At 40.0% G+C, this 22,502-nt stretch overlaps 1 protein-coding gene across 4 annotated transcripts in view; it reads right to left on the minus strand.

Annotated features, from left to right (window-relative positions):
* Positions 1-22,502, minus strand: part of LOC134538080 (partner of bursicon) — a 157,458-nt gene that overhangs the window by 2,591 nt on the left and 132,365 nt on the right. For 2 of the 4 annotated variants that reach the window (XM_063379079.1, XM_063379078.1), the window contains 2 exons: positions 3,203-3,336; positions 2,269-2,393 (listed from right to left, as the gene is read on the minus strand). In XM_063379079.1, the coding sequence (XP_063235149.1) occupies positions 2,269-2,393; positions 3,203-3,329 (252 nt within the window). In that variant the 5' untranslated portion in view covers positions 3,330-3,336. Of the gene's footprint in view, positions 1-2,268; positions 2,394-3,202; positions 3,337-5,786; positions 6,461-6,915; positions 6,961-22,502 lie in introns of those variants that run through there. The other 2 variants (XM_063379080.1, XM_063379077.1) reach the window with 2 other exon arrangements.

Genomic DNA, 22,502 nt, shown 5'->3' on the forward strand with positions numbered 1-22,502 from the left:
TCCAAACGCTATGTGGTGGGCTGTCTACCTGGGCACACACCCAGTATGCAGAATGTCAGAAGAAACCACATGACTTAAAAACAGATCAAGATTTATATTGCTGTTTGTTCACGAATATCATTTAAGAATATATTTCAGCGTCTAATCTGTTATCAGATTTCATTTTTAAACTATCTTTATTATTTTTTTTTGTGGAGAGGATATGGCTTGTCTGAATAATTTCCAAGCCTAAAACTCCAGGTCATTACACCTTTATATTAATTTACATGAAATAAATTATTAGGATCAGCACCCAGCTCTCAAAGTTTTCCCAAGGATAATGGCAAGTCTGTGTGTCACTTCACGGCAATAGAAACTGTTGTCTCTGGCATGCTGTTATGTAGTGTGAACTTGGAAAATATGCACTGGAAATCTAGCATCAGAGCACATACACATGTAATTTTTTTTTTTTTTTTTTTAACATTTAAGTGGCTAACGACTTGCACCCACAACCAGAACTATATATTCTTCTAATATTTATCATATCGTAGCAATCAAATCTCTTAATGTAAATTAACACCCATGCCTTACCCGGCACTCGAACCCAGAATCCCTCGATGTACTAACTTAACAAAAAACAAAAACTTTTACAAAGAGTGACATAGAGTGTGAAGAGGTAGGTTGTCGATTTCTTGCCACTGAAATCAAGATGGTGGCAGCACTATCTAGGAGATGTGTGTTAACTATCGCTCCTGGTAGCAAGTACTGAAAATAAAGATGGTGACGACCTCTAGCAGCTTATGCTATTATTCCTTCAAATTAAAAAAAAAATCAAGTCCGAATATGTATGTGTGTTATTATTTTTACATACCTTATTTAATTCTCAGTCTGGAAAATGTCTCGATGGCTTTGCAGTCAAAGTTGTGTTTCCCAATCCAGAGATTCGAACAAGCAAAGTTCGTAATTACAATTTTAGAAATGTTCGACCCTGCAGCCGAGCAGTCAAAGCACTGAGCTTATAAAATGCAGGCTGTGGGTTCGAATCCGCCCACCTCCAAAATATTTTAATTTATTTAAATATTTTAAGGAACCACCATAATAACTAACAAAAAACGATTTCTAAAGTAGAAGTAGTCAATACTGAGAAAAATATAAACATATGACAATCCATGATGGTAGAGTACCTTACAGGCAACATTAGCACAACTACCTAGCAAACCACTGGGCAGGATTGCGGAGGAAAAAGACGAATGTTAGCGAAGATGGTCGATGAGGTCTCGATCATAAGCATCGAGGTGAACACATCCAAACATGGCCAAAGCCTTACGATTGACAAGCCACCACTAGAAGCCACTGCCAAATCGTAGTCACATAAGAAATACATTGTCACCAAACATCATTTGAAACTACTTTATTTTGATAAAACTGCGAGTGGATGCTTTAAGGAATGTGTGCAGACAAACAGGAGGCATTGGTGGTCTCATCGCGAGAGCTGAGGATCAGAGAGTGAGGATAACAGCGAAGTCCAAGGAAATTCAAAGCAGTGTGCACAAAAACAAAATCAGTGCATGCTGTGAGACAGGAAAATGAATTTTGGTGTCTAGAAAAATTGAGAAAAATATTATAACAAAGGTTTGACAGGATGTATATCCACAGTGCGAGAGAGTGCGTGGGTGTAAAAGAGACAATCGCCATGAAGGATGTGTAGTCAGTCCAGCTTTTATAAACACTATTTAAAAAATTATGTTTTTTTCCTTCTTTTGATCAAGAAGGCATAAATGGAGAGAAATAGGAACCGAAAGACCCCAGTTTGATTTATACTGTTTTTAAGCCATAGGTAACAAGTTTACATCGTTAAACTTGCAAAATCTGACGTCATCAAAGCATAGCATACAATTTAATGGAATTCTATACGTTAATGTTGACTGTCTGCTGCAAATAGTTTTACTTGTATAGGCATTGGCATTTAGTATCTCATTCATTATGGGGAAATACTACAACTGTGATAATACTGCAAGCCGACAAAATGTTACAGTTTTTGATAATAAACTCATGAAGGTATTTTTTTTAAGTATATTAACCAATGTAAAATTGTTATTAGGTATGTAAAATGTTTGAAACAAATATGGTGTATTTTGATGCCTATCCATCCTCTTTAAGTATGAAACTTACTTGTGTCAATATGATATCAGTAGGTTAGGCTAGGTTGGTGGAATATCACTTAGTTGTGAGAGGAATCAACTTCGGGAGTAGATTGTAAGATGTCTGGGTGAGAGTTCGGCGCGGTACCTTGAGGAAGCCCGTGGGCGTGATGACGCTGGGCTGCACCTGGGAGTTGCACGCGCCCTCGCACTTGTTCACCTGCACGTCTCCATTGCAAGTGCGCTGCAGCCTGCCCAGCTCGTCAAACTCCTCTGGAACACACAGTCAGGGAGTCAGAGAATGTCCTCCACCCGAGCCTTCCAGTGCCACACACGGGGCCTCACATACATTCCACAAGTGTGACCATGACTTTCTTAAACATTTCAATGTGTATGCAGCATTACAGGAATGTCCGAAACATGTGTGCTGTATATCTTATAGGGCAACCAAATACAGCTTCAGCATACACACACACACACACATATCGACATAGCAATGTTTTATTACCCATGGAACTTTTTTCAACACATCTTGCCACCCCCTTCCCCATTTTGTTTTCAAACCAACCACCCAAAAATATTTCCCGACAATGCTTGATATTTATGCCACTTTCCCAAATATTTATTTTTAACTTATATGGTAAATAAACAGAATTATGTACAATAATGTCATTTTCAATGCATCGTAAATTGGATGTTTTGGGTTGCATTGATCATTTAGTAAGCTAGGTTAATGCCAGACTAGGTTGCTAGGTCAAGCTAGGTTCGTGGCATACTAGGCTAGGCTGGTGTCATGTCAGGGTAAGTTTTTGGCGTGCCAGGCTAGGTAGCCAGTGTGTCAGGCTAGGTTGGCAGTGTGTCAGGCTAGGTTGGCGGCATACCAGGTTAAGTTGGCGGTGTGTCAGGCTAGGTTCGTGGCATACTAGGCTAGGCTGGTGTCGTGTCAGGGTAGGTTTTTGGCATGCCAGGCTAGGTAAGGCAGTATTTCAGGCTAGGTTGGCAGTGTCACAGACTAGGTTGGCAGCGTGCCAGGCAAGTTTGGCGGTGTGTCCAGCTAGGTAGGTGACGCTGCACCCACGCACCCTTGGTGATGTGCAGCTCCGAGGGCAGTGTCTCGCAAGCCTCCTCGCCCTCGGCCCGACTGCAGACGGCCCTCAGCAGCAGCAGGCTGGCGAGCAGCAGCAAGGACGCGGCTGCGGGGACTGTCATGGCGGCGCTGGGGACACAGCCACAGCACACGTCACCTCACCGTCAGTAGCTCTGACTATGGCTCAGTGGCTGTCTATGGAACATAACCTCCTCAGATCTTAAAAACAACCAGAAAGATAAAATACAACCTACTCCAGGCCTCAGATTGTGAGATTTTAAGATACTGGATGTAATATTGGTAAACAGCTTGAATTAAATTGTTTTAAATATTTCCCTTTGCAGACATTTTAGTTTTTTATCTATGCTGTGAGTTGCCTTGTTTATTAATAAGTACTATAAATTTCAGATAAACCCATAGGTGGGATCATGGCTGTTTAAGACGTCCCAAATGTGTCAAAATAATTTTTAAAGGGTGTACAATTATTTATAGAACTTTCGGACTCCGTATTTGATTGGGAAGTATCCCACATTCTCCAACACCCTGTGGTCACCCCCCTCCACCCAAAAAGAGAACTGGAAGCTGTCTCCCTCCCCGCATCAACAGATCTCTCGCAAGCACGTGGTGTGGGAGATAGTGTCAATTATAATCCGTAAGGTTCGAAAATATATATTTTATTTACAAACATTGCACGAATTTACTAAACATGTGGTGTTCTCAAATGCAAAGATTTCCATATTAAATAACACAGGGCTGACATTATTTAAAGTTTGTTTGATTTTACTCAATAGATTGCTTGTAAAAACTTTTTTAGCTTTTTAAAGGACAAGTCAAATACCTTTGATGTCCTTACTATTTCCATTCTATTGAAGGATATTTGTATCATCAACAATTAATACAATATTGATTTTAAATTTTAGTGAACAGTTACATGTTGAGACAGATGCCAAAGTATATGCTTCGATTCAAAGCTGTGCTAACAAATTAAAAGTATCTATTAAAAAAAGGTTTTTGAAATAACAACCACAATATTAATATTTAAATTTTATCACAACACATGCCTATAATTAATTAGACATTACTTCGGTTCCGCAGAATAAAAGGAATACTTTATTCAAATGAAAAAAAAAATTCTTGTAAAGTTATAAGATAGGCTAGTAAAAAATGCAAACAACGGGGAATAATAATAAAAATAATGATTGTAGTATGCTATTTTCATCATGATTTGTTTAGCAATAGCCTGAGAGAAAAAGTGTAGCCTTTTACATTGAACTTCGTTTTGAAATAAAATTAATGTAGATTTAATCCTATTTGGGGGGGGGGGGGGGGAGCAATGTGCCCAAGGGAAAATTGTTCTAACTAAATTAATATATTTATGGTTTATTTATGTCATGTATTGATTGAATTTTTGTAAATTTATTTAATTTGACAAACTTCTATACGAGTGATATGACTGCGTCAAAATATTCTAGTTATTAAAATGAGATAAATAAAAAAATTGATTTTTTTTTTTTAAATAAAATTTTGTACTTTTGCATGACTTTCATATGTGGACCACTAGCTCTCCAGGGCTCTGGCTGTACTTTTAGTAGAGGGTCAGTCAAATTCTCAAAAATAATAAAATCCGTATTACTAGAAACATTTTACATTCGAGGAAAAATAATATAATTAATTGAAATATTTGAGGAAGGAACAATCAGAAATCCAAACACTAACACCAGGGTCGTGCGTAAGACGGGGAGGGGGTGGAGGAATGTATAATTCCGCCCTCCCCCGAAATTAAATTCTGCGTACGCTCTTGACTAGCAACTGAGCTTTTAACAATGGTTACATTAGTTATCTCTTCAGAAGGAAGTTACAAAAGTCACTTTTGTATCCGCCACGAGTTACAATGCTATGAGAATGTTTGTTTAGCAATTAATTTATATTGTTGACATAAAAATAAATTGTATCTTAAACGTGTAAATATTATTTTTATATAAAAATAAAATTTAATGTGTTGAACGTTTTTTTTTCCCTTCAAAACTTAAATGTCTGAGATTTTCCTTCTATATTATTTTATTCCTGTCTCTTAAGATCTATATTCGGATTCGAGGAACTTTCATACCTAAGAATCGAATCCGAGATTCGATTGTGAGAATACGAGAACTCGACCCGAGAAGAAGCGAGTGTCGGGAGCACGTGGTTCGAGTGACGCGGGAGATGCCCTCAGCCCTTTTAGGGGATGCGTATTTACAATATGAATAATTGTAGTCTTATACACATTGCAGGCCTATCATCATAAAGTATTTTGTAATGGTAATAAATTTGCATTTTTTAGTGTATTGTGTGCATCGGTGGGTGTAAATGCTTTAATTTTAATGCATACATTTATTATTGAATATAAACACAGAATATGCGTCTATTAGTGCTTGCTTATCTCATCTCTTTCCCGATGGGACAAAAGGAGACACGAGTTAAATGAAATTTATGTAGATTCGTAAATCAGTTTCCCTGCTTCAAACATATCAGTGTTAATACAACAAGACTATAAATTAATGTTACATTTCACTAGTGTGCACTTAAATCAACTGTCTTACCAGTCATGAAGTCCAAGTGCGGTGGTAAAACTACGTGATCGGACGAAGTTCATTGCACGTGAAACAGATATATTTGTGGAACAAAATGGCACGCGCAATCACTTTATGCTCGCCGTAATATATGTGTAAAGAAATATACGAAAAACTGCATTCACAGTATTATTATTATTCTTAAAAAATTATATTTTTGTATCTACAATGGAACATTATTATTTATTTTATATTTTGATTAGTACTTTAGATTTAGGGAATAAACACTGTAACGTTTTATCACTACACACGTTATCTTTACAAGGGCACGAGCTAGCACTATAGGAGTGTCAAAAGATTTGGCATAAGACTCGGTCTCAAGCGCCATCTTGGCTGTTTCATTTTCTTGCCATTGCCGTTATTCGAGGGGTTTTTTCCCCTGCAGATATAGGTATCACTGTAGCGCTCTTGTTTCGTTTCAAATTTTCTTAACAGATGTTCAATAAATATTATCTGATAATGTCACGCGAATATTCGTGATTACATTCTCGTGCCTGGCTTTTCACGGCTCGCACATAACCGGCGAGGAAATATGCGTAAACTACAAAATGAAGACACTCGTGATAAATTTACAGGCAAATAGGTTGAGATAGATTTTTTAAATTTAAAATATTGTTTTTGTGTTTATGAACCTAAACGCAAATATTTTTTTTTTTAGCCCTACCATGTCAAGAAAGTACGAAATCATGTCGTATACAGTTTTGCATTAACCGTGTGTATGTAGCCTTCGTCTTAAACATTTCATTTTTACCATATCATTAGTTAAAACAATAAAATTTAGATTTTCCCGAAACCATAGGAACCTGAGTTTTTTCAGTATTTTGGGGAAAACTTATTTTTATTGATTTAATGAATGATATTACAAAAAATACTTTAAGACGAAGACTGAATACGAACGGTTAACCCAAAACTGTACACCACACAATTTCATGCTTTCAGTACACGTTAGGTCTGACATAAACATTTGCCTTTAAGTTTATGAAAACCTTTAAGTAAGGACTTGTTCGGTAGGAAAAAATCTTTAGTGAACAGTGAATTATGGTTTTATTTAAAATCACGTGCACAGCACAGTAAGTGAGTGAGTGGTGCCGAGGCTGACCTGTGCTGGAGCGACTGATGCTGCGAGTCTGTAGCTGAGCCGCGGGCCACTGGCGCGTGCTGGTGCCGGAGCGGTTATATCCCCGGCCCCCGCCCCCGCCCCCTGCCCCCTGGAGGGGCTCTGCGCCCCTGAGGAGGGGGGGGGGGGCTGCAGGCCGCAGGGGTGGGAGCCCAGGCCGCGGTCATTGCACATCGCACATCAGGCAACCATATTAGTTGCTTTTCAAAAAGGTGTCATTATTTAATGGTTTTAATTAACTTGAAGGCCAATTTTATGTACTGAAAGCATGACATAATATTATTACAGCCTTAATCTTCAAGCTCTTTATTTTTTGTACTCAGTCTCCTTAATATCTGGGGCCACCAAGCATTGTCGAAGGCTCTAGATATATCAATCTCGATACCCAGAACATACGAGCATTCCATGTCTTTATCTTCCCCGTGTCCACAACAGCCATCTCTGTGCTCTTGCCACGACAAAAGCTGTACTAACGTGGATGAATTTCATCAACTGTTGTCAGGTACATATCAAGACTTTTAATGATTAGTCTCTCGTAGATTTGGCCAAGCAAGAGTAACACTGCCAAAAGCCTGTAAGTCTTCACGTGTGTATGTATTTCCCATCTCGCTTTTATATAATCTTCAGTATCCCGACTTTCCACAAATCAAGAAATTCTCCTTCCTCGAAGGCATTTTAGAGTTTGCCAATAATGGGTCTCTCAGACCTTTTTCAACATACCACAACATCTCAGTTGTTATGTCATCGTGACTAGGCGCTATTTAGGATTTAGTTTCTTAATTATAGCATTCAGTTCTGGGATGGTGAATGGAAGATCGTCCATAGTTTGAAGTATTTCTTCCATTGCAGTCCTCTTGAGTCACTGAGCATGATTCTCTTCATTTATGTTATAGTCTGGCAAAAGTCATTTGAAAATAGCCCTAAGGTTATCTTGAATGGTAAAAAATTGCGAGCCTTCTACCATAATCTCAGGAATCTCGAGTGGAGAGTATGTCTTCTCCACACAGTCTATAAACGAGTCCCCAAGGATCCTCAGTGTCTTTTAAAGCTAGCATATCCTGCCAAGATTTCTTCCTTTTTTAGTTGAATCCAAGTTTTATATGCTTGTTTATCTATTCTGCAAGTTTGCAAATTTATCTTCCTCATTATTCTTACTACATTCAGTATACTTATGTCCTACTTCACCACATGTTGAGCAACTTAGATTGCCCCTTAATTTTATTTGTAGTGTGACCATAAACTTGGCATTTAAAGCACATAATCATCGATATACGATCATTGGGTCTACAGGAGGAAAATGCTATGTAGAGGGGTCCCTTCTCTCTTATTCCGCAATGATGGAGTGCATTCTATAATTAAATTAATTTTCTCTTTATTATCCACGGGCCTTCTCTTCATGTGGGCAATGAAGTCTTTCTTGAAGTGTGCCAGAGTCATTTCAGTCTCTCCAGGTTCTTTTCGTAAATAGTATCAAATAGCTTCCCATTATAATAATATCGTGAGACATCGAATATAATCAAATGTGGTCTCATTAATTTAGTTTTCTCAAATCTGATACCTAAAGTCTTTATGCCTTCAGCATTCTGTAGTCCTTGTAGTGTTACATCATCCTCAGCTTCTAGAAGAATTCCTCTTCTGTGTATCTTGTGTGTACCCATGAGGTGAAGATATTCCTTAAAAGGATCGATATTTTTCAAGAACTCTTTCTTGGTCACTTCACGGGGTTGTTCTCCCTTCTCCGCGAATAGCAATATAATCTCACCTCTAAGGCACTGTTATGTCTTATCCAAATCAAAAGTTCCATCTGTCTGTGTAAAGAAACTTCGTAGGTAGCTAATCAGAGATTGCGAAGTTCTTGTGGCATTTATCACTTTCATCTTTTCATTGTCTAGTAAAACCTTGTCTAATAGTCCATTCAATTGCACAATTTTTGGTAGTATTTATTGTTGCAGCTTTGTTTACTCTCAAAATCGCTGGTGCTTTGTAATGTGTTAAGTATTTCAATAATCTTTCCTGCTCTGTCCAATCCGAACAAATTTCTTCCTCTGCTAGTGTCTTAGTTTCAAAGGTTTTCTTCTCCTGTTCATTCTTAGTCATTGTGTCAGTAAACAATAATTTTAGAACAGTGATATCCTGGCCATAAATGATGGGATACACATATGTTATCTATTTCCTTTCATGGTGTTGGAGTAGGAACTGAGGGCCAATTTTTGTTCTTATCACTGATTTTCAGTGTACTCTGCAACCAGTTACCCTCGAAAGGGCTCCGAGGAGCATCGATGAGTTATCTGATGGATTGGCGATATACCACGGACTGCCCTTTGCAAATCGGGACTGTCACTCGTCGGGTTTCCACTATAATCGGAGGGCTCCAACCCACGACCCGTTGCCCTCTCAGCTGTCACAGGATTTTATGGTTGCAAAGCAGAGCTCTGAGCTTATGACCCGTGAACGTTGCCACCCATTGGCCCAATGATGAAGGGGGTGGGGGAGTGCTATTTCCAGTAACTTTAAAATTCAAGTCCAATTAAATTTAATTCGCTCAGGATCAAACAGTCGGGGAATGCAGCGGGCTGTGCAACAACGCGAAGACTCTCGTAGGAGTACAGCGGATTGCAGAACTACTACAAACACCTTATGTTCAAAAGTGCAATCCGAGGGTTTAGCTCTAAGCAGAGAAGCAGTCCAATGTCAAACTGTTGATAAAAAATCAATAGGACATTGTATTTAATAAGAAAAAAAGGGGGTTGTCTTAAAGTCGGTTTACGGACGATAATTTTACGTGATAACGTCATAAGAAAACATTGATGAAAAATTGCATACTTTTTAATTTTCAAATATTATTTACAGTTTTTGCAAATTTAAATAATTTGTTTAAATATAATCACGAACAATTAGTTAAAAAGCCCGCCTTAACCTGTTTGATATTATAGAAGATTTTCTCTCACTGTGGTTGGCCGGTTCTTGCACACTCGGTTCAGGCGGAACGTGACAATTTCCCGTACGTGCAGCCGGCGTTCATCGATTTATAAGACGTTATCATGTCAAAAATTTTAACAAAAATTGATTTTCAGTCAACGGTTTCGTTCTTGCAATTGGTGACTGCCTGAAATAGAACCAATAACTTTATTTGGCCAGGCATTCAGGACACATTTGCTTCCGCACTGAATGACTATGATTCGTGTACCAACAGTAAACATGTACCTACAAGAATCTTAACCAATCACAAAACATAGGCAATTATACAGTGTTTTAACTATCAGCTAGTCTCGAAATATATTTGAAAAAAATTCATGGTTCTAAAATCATTATCTTCGGTGATGAAAAAAATTATAAACGAGCAAAACAATAAAAAAAGGGTGATAAAATCACTTTATTCTCTGCTGAGGTTTTTCGCAATTGGAAACATGGCGGACGGCACCGTGGGCTTGTGTGTTTTCTCGGGATACTACCATTTAGCTCCGCACATTCATTCTAATTTCTTCATCCCTCGTTGTGTGCTTGGAGGATACAGAAGACAGAAGACAGAGAGGGACTTCTTAAAGAGTACTGATTGGGGAAAGGAGAACATCATGACGAAACAGGTCAATAGAAGAAGGAAGTAGGAACTCACTCGGGAGGACAGACTGATAATAGGATACAAAACAACCAAGTCTGCAGAGAACTGACTCGGAGAAGCAGAAGTCAAGAATGACGCGAGTGAAATGGGAAGTAAATATAGCCGAGGAAACGCAAGCTTATTTACTGAATTTAAATAGACTGAAAATTATAATTTAATAAGTACTGGGATATTATCGAATAAAGCCAGAGTTATGGAGGCCCCGATGGAAACGGGATTATAATTTGAAACTGCAATCACGAGGAATGTCAGGTTGGTTTAAGCAACGTTCAACCACGACCCCAGGGCCACTATCCTTGACCTGGCGGGCAGCGCGATGATGGAGCTGTTCTCGACACTGACCAGCAGAACGCGGTACGCCCTCTGTCTGTCGAAATGTCAGGGCTACAGGGGGGAGCCCCCCTCGTGGTCGGGTCGGCGACCCTCGCGCCCCTGGCGGCGAGACAGCGAACTGCTCTCTCGTTAATGGTCCGCCCCCGCAGAGATGTAAATCGAATATCGCCGTCGCTTAGAAAGTGCTTAGTGGAGGAGCATAATGTATTCCGTGGCATAGGCGCCGACTATGGGGGGGCAGGAGGGGCGGTTGCCCCCCCACTGAACAGATAAGAGGGGCGTCGCCCCTCCTCGTTGGTCACAAAAATTATTAGTTACATTCTTGAAGTGTAACATAACTAGAACTTTCAGAATAATTTTAAGGTAAGGTGATTGTCAATCAAAGTTTACGTTTTACGACTCATGGTGGTCACGCTATAGACATGGTGCATATCACATGGGCTCCGATTACGACCACAGGATCACTGCGTTGGCAGGATGTGCTGCTATCGGGTGTCACTTATCGGCATAATTTGTGCTCGGACGTTTTACCGCCTTTCACATGCTATCAGGTGTCACTTTCGCTTTCGGTATCTTTTGCTTTCAAATGTTACAACCCTTTACGTTCACGACTGCTATCAGTTGGAACATCAATTTATTTTGTTTTTAAATGTTGCCTTCCCTGCGGTTTGTATTTACCGATGCCGAGTATTTCAATGTTTTTATTGTGAGTGAAAACATGCCAATGTGCACGTTAGAATTTATAAAGTTTTAAGGTGTGTAATATAATTGACTTATTCACTTTAACTGTGGTGCATTATGTGGAAGTACATAAAAAAACTGCCCAGTGATAAAACTGTACAACACACAGATCTGACTGTTACCGACAGCAATCAGCAGACAACTTCTGCCTCATCAACAAAGGAGAAGGAAGAAGCACAAGTTCCTGTTACTGGTGAAGGTGGTGAAGAACGAAAAAAGACTTTCGGAACAAAAAAAGAAGGTAATCGACATTTTATTAGAGACTGGGAAAATAAATTTGCTTGGCTTGAATATGACAATAATAAGGATAAGGTATTTTGTAAAATATGTAAAACTATTTACTCTCAGAATAAGTGTGTGAATAAAACTTTTAGTGCAGCTTTTGTGGAACTAGGATTCTGCAATTGGAAAAAAGCGATTGAGAAATTCAATGAACATGAGAAGTCTCGGTTTCACAGGGAATGCACGGAGGCAGATTTTCATTCTCAAGCTGGTACTAATGTGCTCAAACAATTGTCCACAAAAAAAGCTAAAGAAATGGATGAGGCCCGAATTGCTTTGGGTAAAATTATAGGCAGTGTGCGGTTTCTAGCAACTCAAGGATTGGCAATTCGGGGTCACAATGACGAGTCATCAAATATCCTGAAACTACTGAAATTAAGAGCTGAGGACAGCATGGAACTAGATGCTTGGTTACAAAGAGATGGTTATAAATGGATTTCTCACGACATCGTTAACGAAATATTGTCTATTTTGTCACATGCAGTGGTGAATAAGCTTGTTTTCGAGATTAAAGAGAACCAACATTTTTCATTGATAGTCGATGAAACAACTGACTGTACAACTAAGGAACAAGTGTCATTTTGTGTACGAACAGTAGATACAAATCTTGAAATTCAAGAACTTTTTTTAGGATTCTACGAAACCCCCGACACTACAGCTCAAACCTTATTCAACATAACAAACGATGTTCTAGTTCGTCTTCAGTTACCAGTGTCGGACCTCAGAGGTCAGTGTTTTGATGGAGCCAGTAATGTAGCAGGTGTTCATTCAGGTCTGCAGAAGAAAATTAGAGAATTAGAAAATCGAGCCTTATTTGTCCATTGTCAAGCTCACTCTCTTAATCTAGTTACTCAAGATAGCATCAAGAATGTTCCAACTGCTAGAGATGCAATGAACTTACTGCGTGAGATTATTGGGTTTATTAAGCATTCCCCAAAACGCCTTGAGTGGTTTAAAAGGTTTCAAGAAGAACACAGCAAGAATTTAAGGCCACTATGTCCTACAAGATGGGTTATGCGTTACTGTTCTCTTCAGACTCTTTTGTCTAACTACAGTAATGTTATAGCCTTTCTAGACGAATTTTCTAGTCAAGATTCCAGCGAGGCTGCCACCAAAGCTTCCGGATTTCTCAGATATCTGGAAAAATCAGATACACTGGTAATGCTTGAACTGTTGTGTTTAATTTTCCAGCATCTTTCTGCCGCAAACAAATCATTACAAGGCAAAATGCTGCATATGAAAGATTCGTGCCACATTCTGTGTGTTTTGGAGGACACAGTAAAACAGCTGCGAGAGCAGTTTGATGCATTTTGGTCAAAAGTTGATCACAACTCAAAGGCTTTGAATTTAGAGCCTCCACGAGAAAATAGAAAAAGAAAATTGCCAGCAAGATATGATGGTCCTACTCCACCTCATGAATTCACTCCTAAAGAAAATTATAGGCAGATATACATTGAAGTCATGGATAATATACTATCAGGTCTCAAAACCAGATTTGATGTTGAAGCAAGGAAATTGCTGACCTCTGTGGAACATTTTCTTTTGACCCCTTCTTTTCCAGCTGACGAAGTTGTAGCATTTTATGGAAACGACTTCAACAGCAAACGGCTAGAAATGCATCGCGATATGTTCCATGATGTCCTGAAGGGGCAAAATTTAAAATCCCCTGCAAACTTCAAAGATGTGGTTGACATCTTAAAATCTGATGGTATGCAGCATATGAAAGACTATTTTGATGAACTTCACAAGCTTGTACGAATCATCATGGTTATTCCAATTACTACATGTGAAAGTGAACGATCATTTTCGATGCTACGTAGATTAAAAAACTACTTAAGATCTACTATGACAGAGGCGAGATTGAACCATATAGCCCTTCTGAATGCCCATTCAAGTACTGCCAATTGTTTGGATTTGAATGAAATCGCGACATCTTTCATTTTGAAGAATCCGATTCGGCAAAACACATTTTCGTGTAAGTGATGACTGTTCTTACTGTATTTACAAATCAAACTTTTTATGTTATTTACATGTGTTTTTGGTGTAATGGAATAATTTCAAATTAACAAGCCAACACTTGTTGAGATCCGAACTTTAATGAATGAATGTTGGTAATTGTGTGTTACCTGCTATGTTGTAAATAAATTGTAGCTTGTTCTTAATGCATTTTCCATTCTACACCCACTGACTCAAAATTATGGTAAATTATTATCAAGTCTAAATGAGAATGTTCAAATTTTATTATGGATATGGTTTTTATACTTCAAAAACGTGTCGTTATATCGAATTTGTAACTTAAAATTACAACTTATGACGAAAATGGTTGGAAAGTAAGCCTATTTAATTTATGCATGCAACAATCACACACGACAGTGAAAGATAGATACAGCAATAGCATATCACTAAAAGTGCCCCACAATATGAGACTTGCCCCTTGCCCCCCCTCTGAAAACTAGAAGTCGGCGCCTATGTTCCGTGGGATTATTATTTTTTCTTGTGAAGGGAAGGTGCGACTATGTGGAATCTCTTTATTATATGCTAAATAATGGTGCAATATCGGGTGTTTACCTACGAATTGAGCTGTTTTGTTCTGTAGCAAGATTCATCTGACGTACAACGATAACAAACAACTTGAATAAGAAATTTATGGCTATCCAACTTGCGCTCTATTAAAAATATGTAGGGGCGATATGATGTGATGCCAGTAAAGGTTTTGGTTTGGATGAATAAAAATGGGGAGGGGGCGCCAATATGGGTTCTTACCCTGGGCGGAAATTAGTCTAGTTACGTCACTGGACGGGTCCTTCCTCATTGATGTCCTTAATCAGAATAAACCCCCACCCTTATTACTAAGGTATATATTACTTCACATTACATCATGACAGCCATATTGTATCTGCCATGTTTTCGTCTGCTAGAAGTCGCTGACGCCATATTGATTAATTTTTAAACCGCTGGAGCACACTAATGCCAATCACCTGACAGCCAACTATCATAGCATCCACCATATTGTCGGCCATATTTGCCGCCATATTGAAAACCTGTAATTATTAACCAAAAAAAGGCCGCTGAAAAATTAAAAAAAAATCATTAATAATATTACGTAATAAATCACGGATAAATTTTTGAACGAAGCAAACATTATAATTTTAACTCAAAAAATATTTTTTGAAATTAATCTTCCTCACTACTAACAAGGATTTTATACAAAACAATTGACCGGCTGAATTAAATTGTTACTCGACATCACTATGGCTACTATGGAGGCCATATTCGATGCTCTTTATGCTTACTAGACCCAAATACAAGCATATAAGCCAAGAGTCATAGAACCATGAGGTATTAATTTTCTATACTAAGTATGCAATACATCCAAGTAAAAACCAATGACAAGCATATAGGCCAAGCCTCTCTGAACCAAAATGCTTCTTTCTCGATACATGACATTCCTTTCAAACAGGTCACGTACAATGTCAGGCATATAGGCCAAGCATATCCGAACCACGAGGACTTTTTTTTCGACACTTTTCATACCTTTCAAACAAGCAATAACCTATTTTAAGCAAACGAGACAACAGTCTCCTAACTGTAAGGTCACCAATACAGCCAAAACCTTGACAATTACTTCAAGGTTTACAGCAAGCATGGACACTAAAACTTTCAAATTACAGAAAATAATTATGGTTGTACACCAATCATTTTCGACTAAAGATTCTTATAGTGATAATAATCATGATACTTAAGCTTAATATAGGAATATAGCAAATATTAGAAAACTAAGAAGAGAATCACCGAATAACTAATGATTACAGGTACAATACTTAGCATAAAACCATATATCATTGATTCATTTGATTCTATCATGTATCCTGCCAATCGTATCCTGCTGTATCCTATTATATCTTGCAAATCTGTCCTACCGTGTCCTGCCAATCGTAGCGTATCTTGTCCATCGTATCCTACTAATCATATCCTACCAATCGTATCCTATCGTATACTGCCGATCATATCCTACCGACGGTATCATACCACGAAAAAGTTTAAAGTTTATTTGGAGCAATTACAATTATTCAACACTTACTATATATTTGGAATTCTGTAAGTTTCCATCTCTTGAAACAAAGTATTAATTTGAGATTATTTATGATGTATTAAATTTAATAATTTTCTCACCCTTTTGTAAAATGTATAGGCTTATTAAGATGTGATTGTGAATATTGAATGGGATGTTTGAGTTCTTGATAGTATGTATTTTCTCTAGCCATTTTTCTCTCAGTGAGAGATTTAACGCTTATGAATCTAGTCAATGTGAAATAGTTGTACGTGTAGTCTTGTGTATTGATGATGATTATGATATTTGGATGTTGCTCTTTCTAAGTTATTTTGGGGGTGTTAGGTTGGTTAGGACTTCCTCTTTTCTCCTCTTGCCTCTCATGTGTTATGGGGATAATTCTACATCGAGTACAATGATATCAGCTCATTGAAGATCTTGGATCACCTTCCTCAACGCTTCCACGCTAGCAGTAGCACGCCAGCCCTCCCATCTACAACATCAGCAACCAGTTGCAGCCCCAATTACATCAGCACTAGCACCAGCAGGTACCCTCGTCCACTTATTTCACTGCTTCTACTTATAGACACACCGAGACTCTAACAGGTGAGAAGTCACTTGAGTCTTGCCCCCCAAGACTCATCTTCACCGGGAAGAAGACGCACTCTTACAGTGAAGTTTTAGGGGAGGAAGGTGTGACTATGTGTAAGGTCACGAGATGCTTCAGATATTTAGTTCTTTAGGTTTATACAAAACAATTTAGGACATGATAAATAGTATAATTAACCTGACCTGAGACATAGTGTGGAGAAAATGAAAAAGGTTTCGTCATCAATGAGTCGCAGATAGGGTACCGCTGTGTGTGGCAAATACGGTAAACTTTCAGAGAAACCATAAACTAAGTAGGGAGTTGAGTGAACTAACTTCTTGCCAACATAAATAAATTCAGGGGTACAAACCGGACAGGTCGAAAGCTTAGCAAGAAGAAGAATAAAAGTAGAAGCCTTGTCTGTATGTCGATTATTTGTAAAATAATACAGAATAGTGAAGAATATGCTAGAAGGATTTAGTTGATTCTCCGATGTTCTGAATACCCAGAGGATTGTAGGGCAATAGGAGGGAAGGAGGAGGACTTTTAGGGATATATACTCGGGTTTTGAGCAGATTACACAGAGAAAATCACGATGACGATCGACGAGAAACAGCGCTGAGAAAGAGTCTCCGAAATAATGGAGTTTTGTAGAGTTGAGTGTGGTAGTGTTTATTTATTTTTCTATAATGGCTAGTGGATTTTCAGAGTTTAATGTGTTTGTTTGTTGTAATGATAGAGTTATATTATGGATTTGCCTTGTGTGATGTACCTGTTATGAAAATACAGGGAAGTAGTTTTTTTTATAGTACAGTAGAATCCCGCCAATACGAACTAATTGGGACCGAACCCTGTTCGGATTAGCGAAAATTCGGATTAGGCGGAACTTTGTCATATGATGCCATATATTGTCTTTTTGAGGCGTATTTAGTGTCTGATATGACAAATATTAATGAAAGATCAGACGAAAAATACACCTTTATTATTTAGCGTACATATTTAGTATCATATAATATTTTTAATTACTCACATAGCCTAAACTGCAATTTCAAATATTCCGAGTTTAACTAATCCAACAGCCTACATTACGTGACAACATTAGGTCGTAATGAAGGGCGGTTCGTGAGTGTGTATTAGCGGAAGGGCAGTGAACTTCAACCAGAGTTAACAAAGCCCCCATCCTCCTTTCCGCATAGGCTTACGCATTCTCTAAAAAAAATCTCTGGCCTCATTTAGAGTTTGTCCAACGGTCTTCCTCCCGGCAAAAGAAAAGTTTCAACTTCTTCAACTAGTGAAAAAATTGTACCAGGTTGCGAAAATGCAGAAGAGTGCGTTGAAAAGTGGACGGCCATTGACGACTGTGGCCACAGATGAAGATATCGTAGCAGCTGTGCAGGGAACGTCAACTGATCTCGATGCAGACGACAGTGAGGAGGAAGGGGACGCGCCGACTGATGTTTCTCACACTGCCGCAGCCACTGCCCTTGATCTGGCTTTGCGCTACGTCGAGCAACATGCCGATGCAACCCCAACAGATGTTATGTTTATGCGGCGTTGGCGAAACATTGCATCTTCAAGCCAATTTAGTGCATTGCGTCAAAGGAAGATTACTGACTTTGCCTCTTAGTAAATGGTTTGCTTTTTTACGTTTTGTTTTGTGTCAATCCTGTACATAACTTTAATTCTACACATAGTATGTAAGTAAATTCAAAAATTTTCAATACGTACATATGTATTTAAGTACTATGTACGTAATCCTATATTTTTCTATTTTCAGTTAGACAGTGAAATAGATAAATTATAATTTTCTTATGTACATATTAATAAACGTACAACATTACTTGAAAAAACTTGTTTTTCTTTACTTTTCCTAATTCTTAAATGTTATAAAAATTAACTTTTTGTCCTAGCCCTGTTCGGATTAGGCGGATTTTCGGATTAACGGGGTTCGTATTAGCGGGACTCTACTGTATTCATAATGTTTGTTTTCCATGATGGACTTTCTGCACTTTTCTGCACCTCTTATTTATAACGAATGCTGTTTTTTTTTGTGAATATATTGTTTTCAGGAAAATACTTTAGCTCCCTAAATACCAGAACACTATTTCTGAAAGTATATAAATATATATGTTTGATGGTTTTTGGTATACTCTTTCCCTATTGTTCATAGTTGAATCATGCTGGCGATAGAATAGATGTTACAACCATCACTGCCTTTCATTTTTTTCTGCTTATATTATTCAATAAAATATACCTTTGTTGTGTAATAAAAAATAAATCATATGTAGCTAAAATTTTAAAATAGACTTAGATAAAAACCATATTAGTAAAGACAATTATTAGAGTCACGGAAATTTCGCGGATTCATTTAGTCGCAAGCTAGAATGCAAACCTCCACACTCTCGCACTGTGTTCATAATTGGACCGCAGTTGTTTGGACACGCCCCTCTACGACCGTGAGCCAACGATGTCCAGCTAGGAGAGAAGTAAGCGAATCAGGTAGTGCCAAATAACAAGGATAAAAATGTTCTCGCTAAGAAATCAACCAATGGGAAAGTAAACATGGGTCGAGCACACCTATAACTTTGAATTCTATCCTGAGGCCAGAGGGATCCGCGAAATTTCCGGGACTCTAACAATAATATTGTTGCGATGTATATTTTTGATAAAAAAAATTAGAAAGATAAAAAAATAAAATCCAAAAAAACGTATTTTACATTTTTGTTGATGTTTTTCCAACCATACATATTTTGGACTTGGGTTATTTTTGTCTTGTTTGAGCGCACAGGCTAGGCCCATGTGTGCAAGCACATGTGTTGAAAGTTGGTAAATGGTGGTGGTTGCAGCGTGTGTTGGGCTGAGATGGGACCGGCCTCGCCAAGCTAGTTGCAGGTAGCTGCGAGGGCAGTTTGGGAGGTAACACACTGGCACTTGGCTCGCCAGGCGCCCGCCCCTCGTGTAAGCACATGATGGTGGTGGTTGCAGCGTGTGTTGGGCTGAGATGGGACCGGCCTCGCCCAGCTAGTTGCAGGTAGCTGCGAGGGCAGTTTGGGAGGTAACACACTGGCACTTGGCTCGCCAGGCGCCCGCCCCTCGTGTAAGCACATGATGGTGGTGGTTGCAGCGTGTGTTGGGCTGAGATGGGACCGGCCTCGCCCAGCTAGTTGCAGGTAGCTGCGAGGGAAGTTTGGGAGGTAACACACTGGCACTTGGCTCGCCAGGCGCCCGCCCCTCGTGTAAGCACATGATGGTGGTGGTTGCAGCGTGTGTTGGGCTGAGATGGGACCGGCCTCGCCCAGCTAGTTGCAGATAGCTACGAGGGCAGTTTGGGAGGTAACACACTGGCACTTGGCTCGCCAGGCGCCCGCCCCTCGTGTAAGCACATGATGGTGGTGGTTGCAGCGTGTGTTGGGCTGAGATGGGACCGGCCTCGCCCAGCTAGTTGCAGGTAGCTGCGAGGGCAGTTTGGGAGGTAACACACTGGCACTTGGCTCGCCAGGCGCCCGCCCCTCGTGTAAGCACATGATGGTGGTGGTTGCAGCGTGTGTTGGGCTGAGATGGGACCGGCCTCGCCCAGCTAGTTGCAGGTAGCTGCGAGGGCAGTTTGGGAGGTAACACACTGGCACTTGGCTCGCCAGGCGCCCGCCCCTCGTGTAAGCACATGATGGTGGTGGTTGCAGCGTGTGTTGGGCTGAGATGGGACCGGCCTCGCCCAGCTAGTTGCAGGTAGCTGCGAGGGCAGTTTGGGAGGTAACACACTGGCACTTGGCTCGCCAGGCGCCCGCCCCTCGTGTAAGCACATGATGGTGGTGGTTGCAGCGTGTGTTGGGCTGAGATGGGACCGGCCTCGCCCAGCTAGTTGCAGGTAGCTGCGAGGGCAGTTTGGGAGGTAACACACTGGCACTTGGCTCGCCAGGCGCCCGCCCCTCGTGTAAGCACATGATGGTGGTGGTTGCAGCGTGTGTTGGGCTGAGATGGGACCGGCCTCGCCCAGCTAGTTGCAGGTAGCTACGAGGGCAGTTTGGGAGGTAACACACTGGCACTTGGCTCGCCAGGCGCCCGCCCCTCGTGTAAGCGATCCCTGGTCGTGGGAAGCCCGCGCACAAGGTCACAGGCCCCGCTGACAAGGGGGGGGGGGATAGCAGCTCGCGGGCGGCCGGCAGTTCCGGGGGAGACGTCTCGCTAGGCGCTGCTCGAACAGAGACGTCTCGCGAGACGCCCAGCTCTGAGCCGGGCGGGGGACTGCTGGTGGCGACTCGGAGGTGAGTGCAGACGTGTGTCGGCAAGGCTGGGCTCTTCGTCTCAACGGCCAAGGCCTCGTGTCTCCAGACCGGCCGTGTGTTGAAACCTCGCAGCATCGCCCGTGTTGCGTGGTTGGCTGGGTTTATGCCCGCCACACCAATCACAGTCATCAGTGTCCTGAATGGCCCGGTCAAACAGGGCAATCACTTATCTTTCACATGTCCTCCAATCACAAGGGAACAATCGCTAGCGCAGGTATACATTTTTGCAATCTAAAGAGGATTAAAAAATTTTCCCGGGAAATACATGCCCCTACTAATTACTAACAAATATTCCCATTAATTTATTTAAATAACTCTCTTGCATTCGTTTCTGGGTCACAAGTTTTCTCACCACATATTTACTAAACATTATTTTAAAGCTATAAAAGGTACGTAAGTGACTGATTATTGCTATTGTATAATATTTAGATTTTTTGTGGAGATAATTTGAGATGCAACTGAAAATTGCAAGAGAGCTAACATGATAAATTCGGAAAACAAGTCCTCGACAACAATCGTAACCAACTTGTCGCGTGAATCCGGGTGTGAGTGACTATCAGTGGTTTATTCATTGTAATACTTGGAACGCTATATACATATTGTGACATTGTTTTTTTCGCACAAGCAAAAACTAGTATCATTTTAACTATCGTGAAACGTTTTATTAAAGCGATGTTAAAGTTTTTTTTTTACTTAAGTGACGAAAAAAAACAAACTTTAATTTTCCACTTCAATTTCGGTGCAAAAATAAGTGCTTGAAAATAGCACATTAAAGATCAGGCCACGGGTTTTGTGAACAAGTCCTGTCAAGATCAGTCTCAGCATGGAACTCTGTTCAGTCGATACAGAAAACCATAGGCAAGTATCGCGCGAGGGTCCTCAGGCATTGAGACACAGACTGCGGTCGTCAACACAGCGGCCCTGCCACGTGACACGTGCTACGATGTTTACGTGATGAAATATCACAGACATTTGCCAGTCTCAGGATTGTATTTCGCGCGTATAGTGAATATAATCGTGTTCTCAGTCTAATTATTAACTTAAAACAAAAATATTATATTAAAACTGAAATATTATATTTAATAACATGGGTGCCATGCGCGTTAGAAGTGAAAAATCAATTTTGATGCTAATGAAATTAGTTTAGGCCAGCACTATATTTTGTCAATGAGTAAATGTTTATTTTTTCATTTAACAATTTAACAGTCAAAAATTGGTTCGAATCAGTCAAACCTCTCTCTCGGTGTATGAAGGCCGTGGTTCGAGTCTCCAGCGACGTGACTGTCGGCGCTGCTCGACCGTGAATTGGCGTTGAAACTGCCAAAAAGAGCAAAATAAGTGGCGAGATAGAAATTCATCACGTTATGTTTTTTTAGCGTTATTTATTTGTCTCCAACTTCGTGAATATCCTGCCTGCCGCCGCGCCATTGAGACTCACGTCTGGCCGCGGCTCGCTGATTGGCTGAGCCACGGAGGATAACAGCTCGTGGCGAAGTGACTCAATGCCTGGTCACCGACTATGGAAGTGGTAGACCGCGCCCGCGAGACGCGCACAAAGTCCGAGGCCCGACATTAAAAGTACACAATTGACACGATATTAACGTTATACAATCTCATAAAACTTTGTATAGTCCAGTTTCAAAACAGTAATTATTTTCCCCGAGTTAAGTG

This window comes from Bacillus rossius, chromosome 13 (genome assembly GCF_032445375.1).
Source record: "Bacillus rossius redtenbacheri isolate Brsri chromosome 13, Brsri_v3, whole genome shotgun sequence".
NCBI lineage: Eukaryota > Metazoa > Arthropoda > Insecta > Phasmatodea > Bacillidae > Bacillus > Bacillus rossius.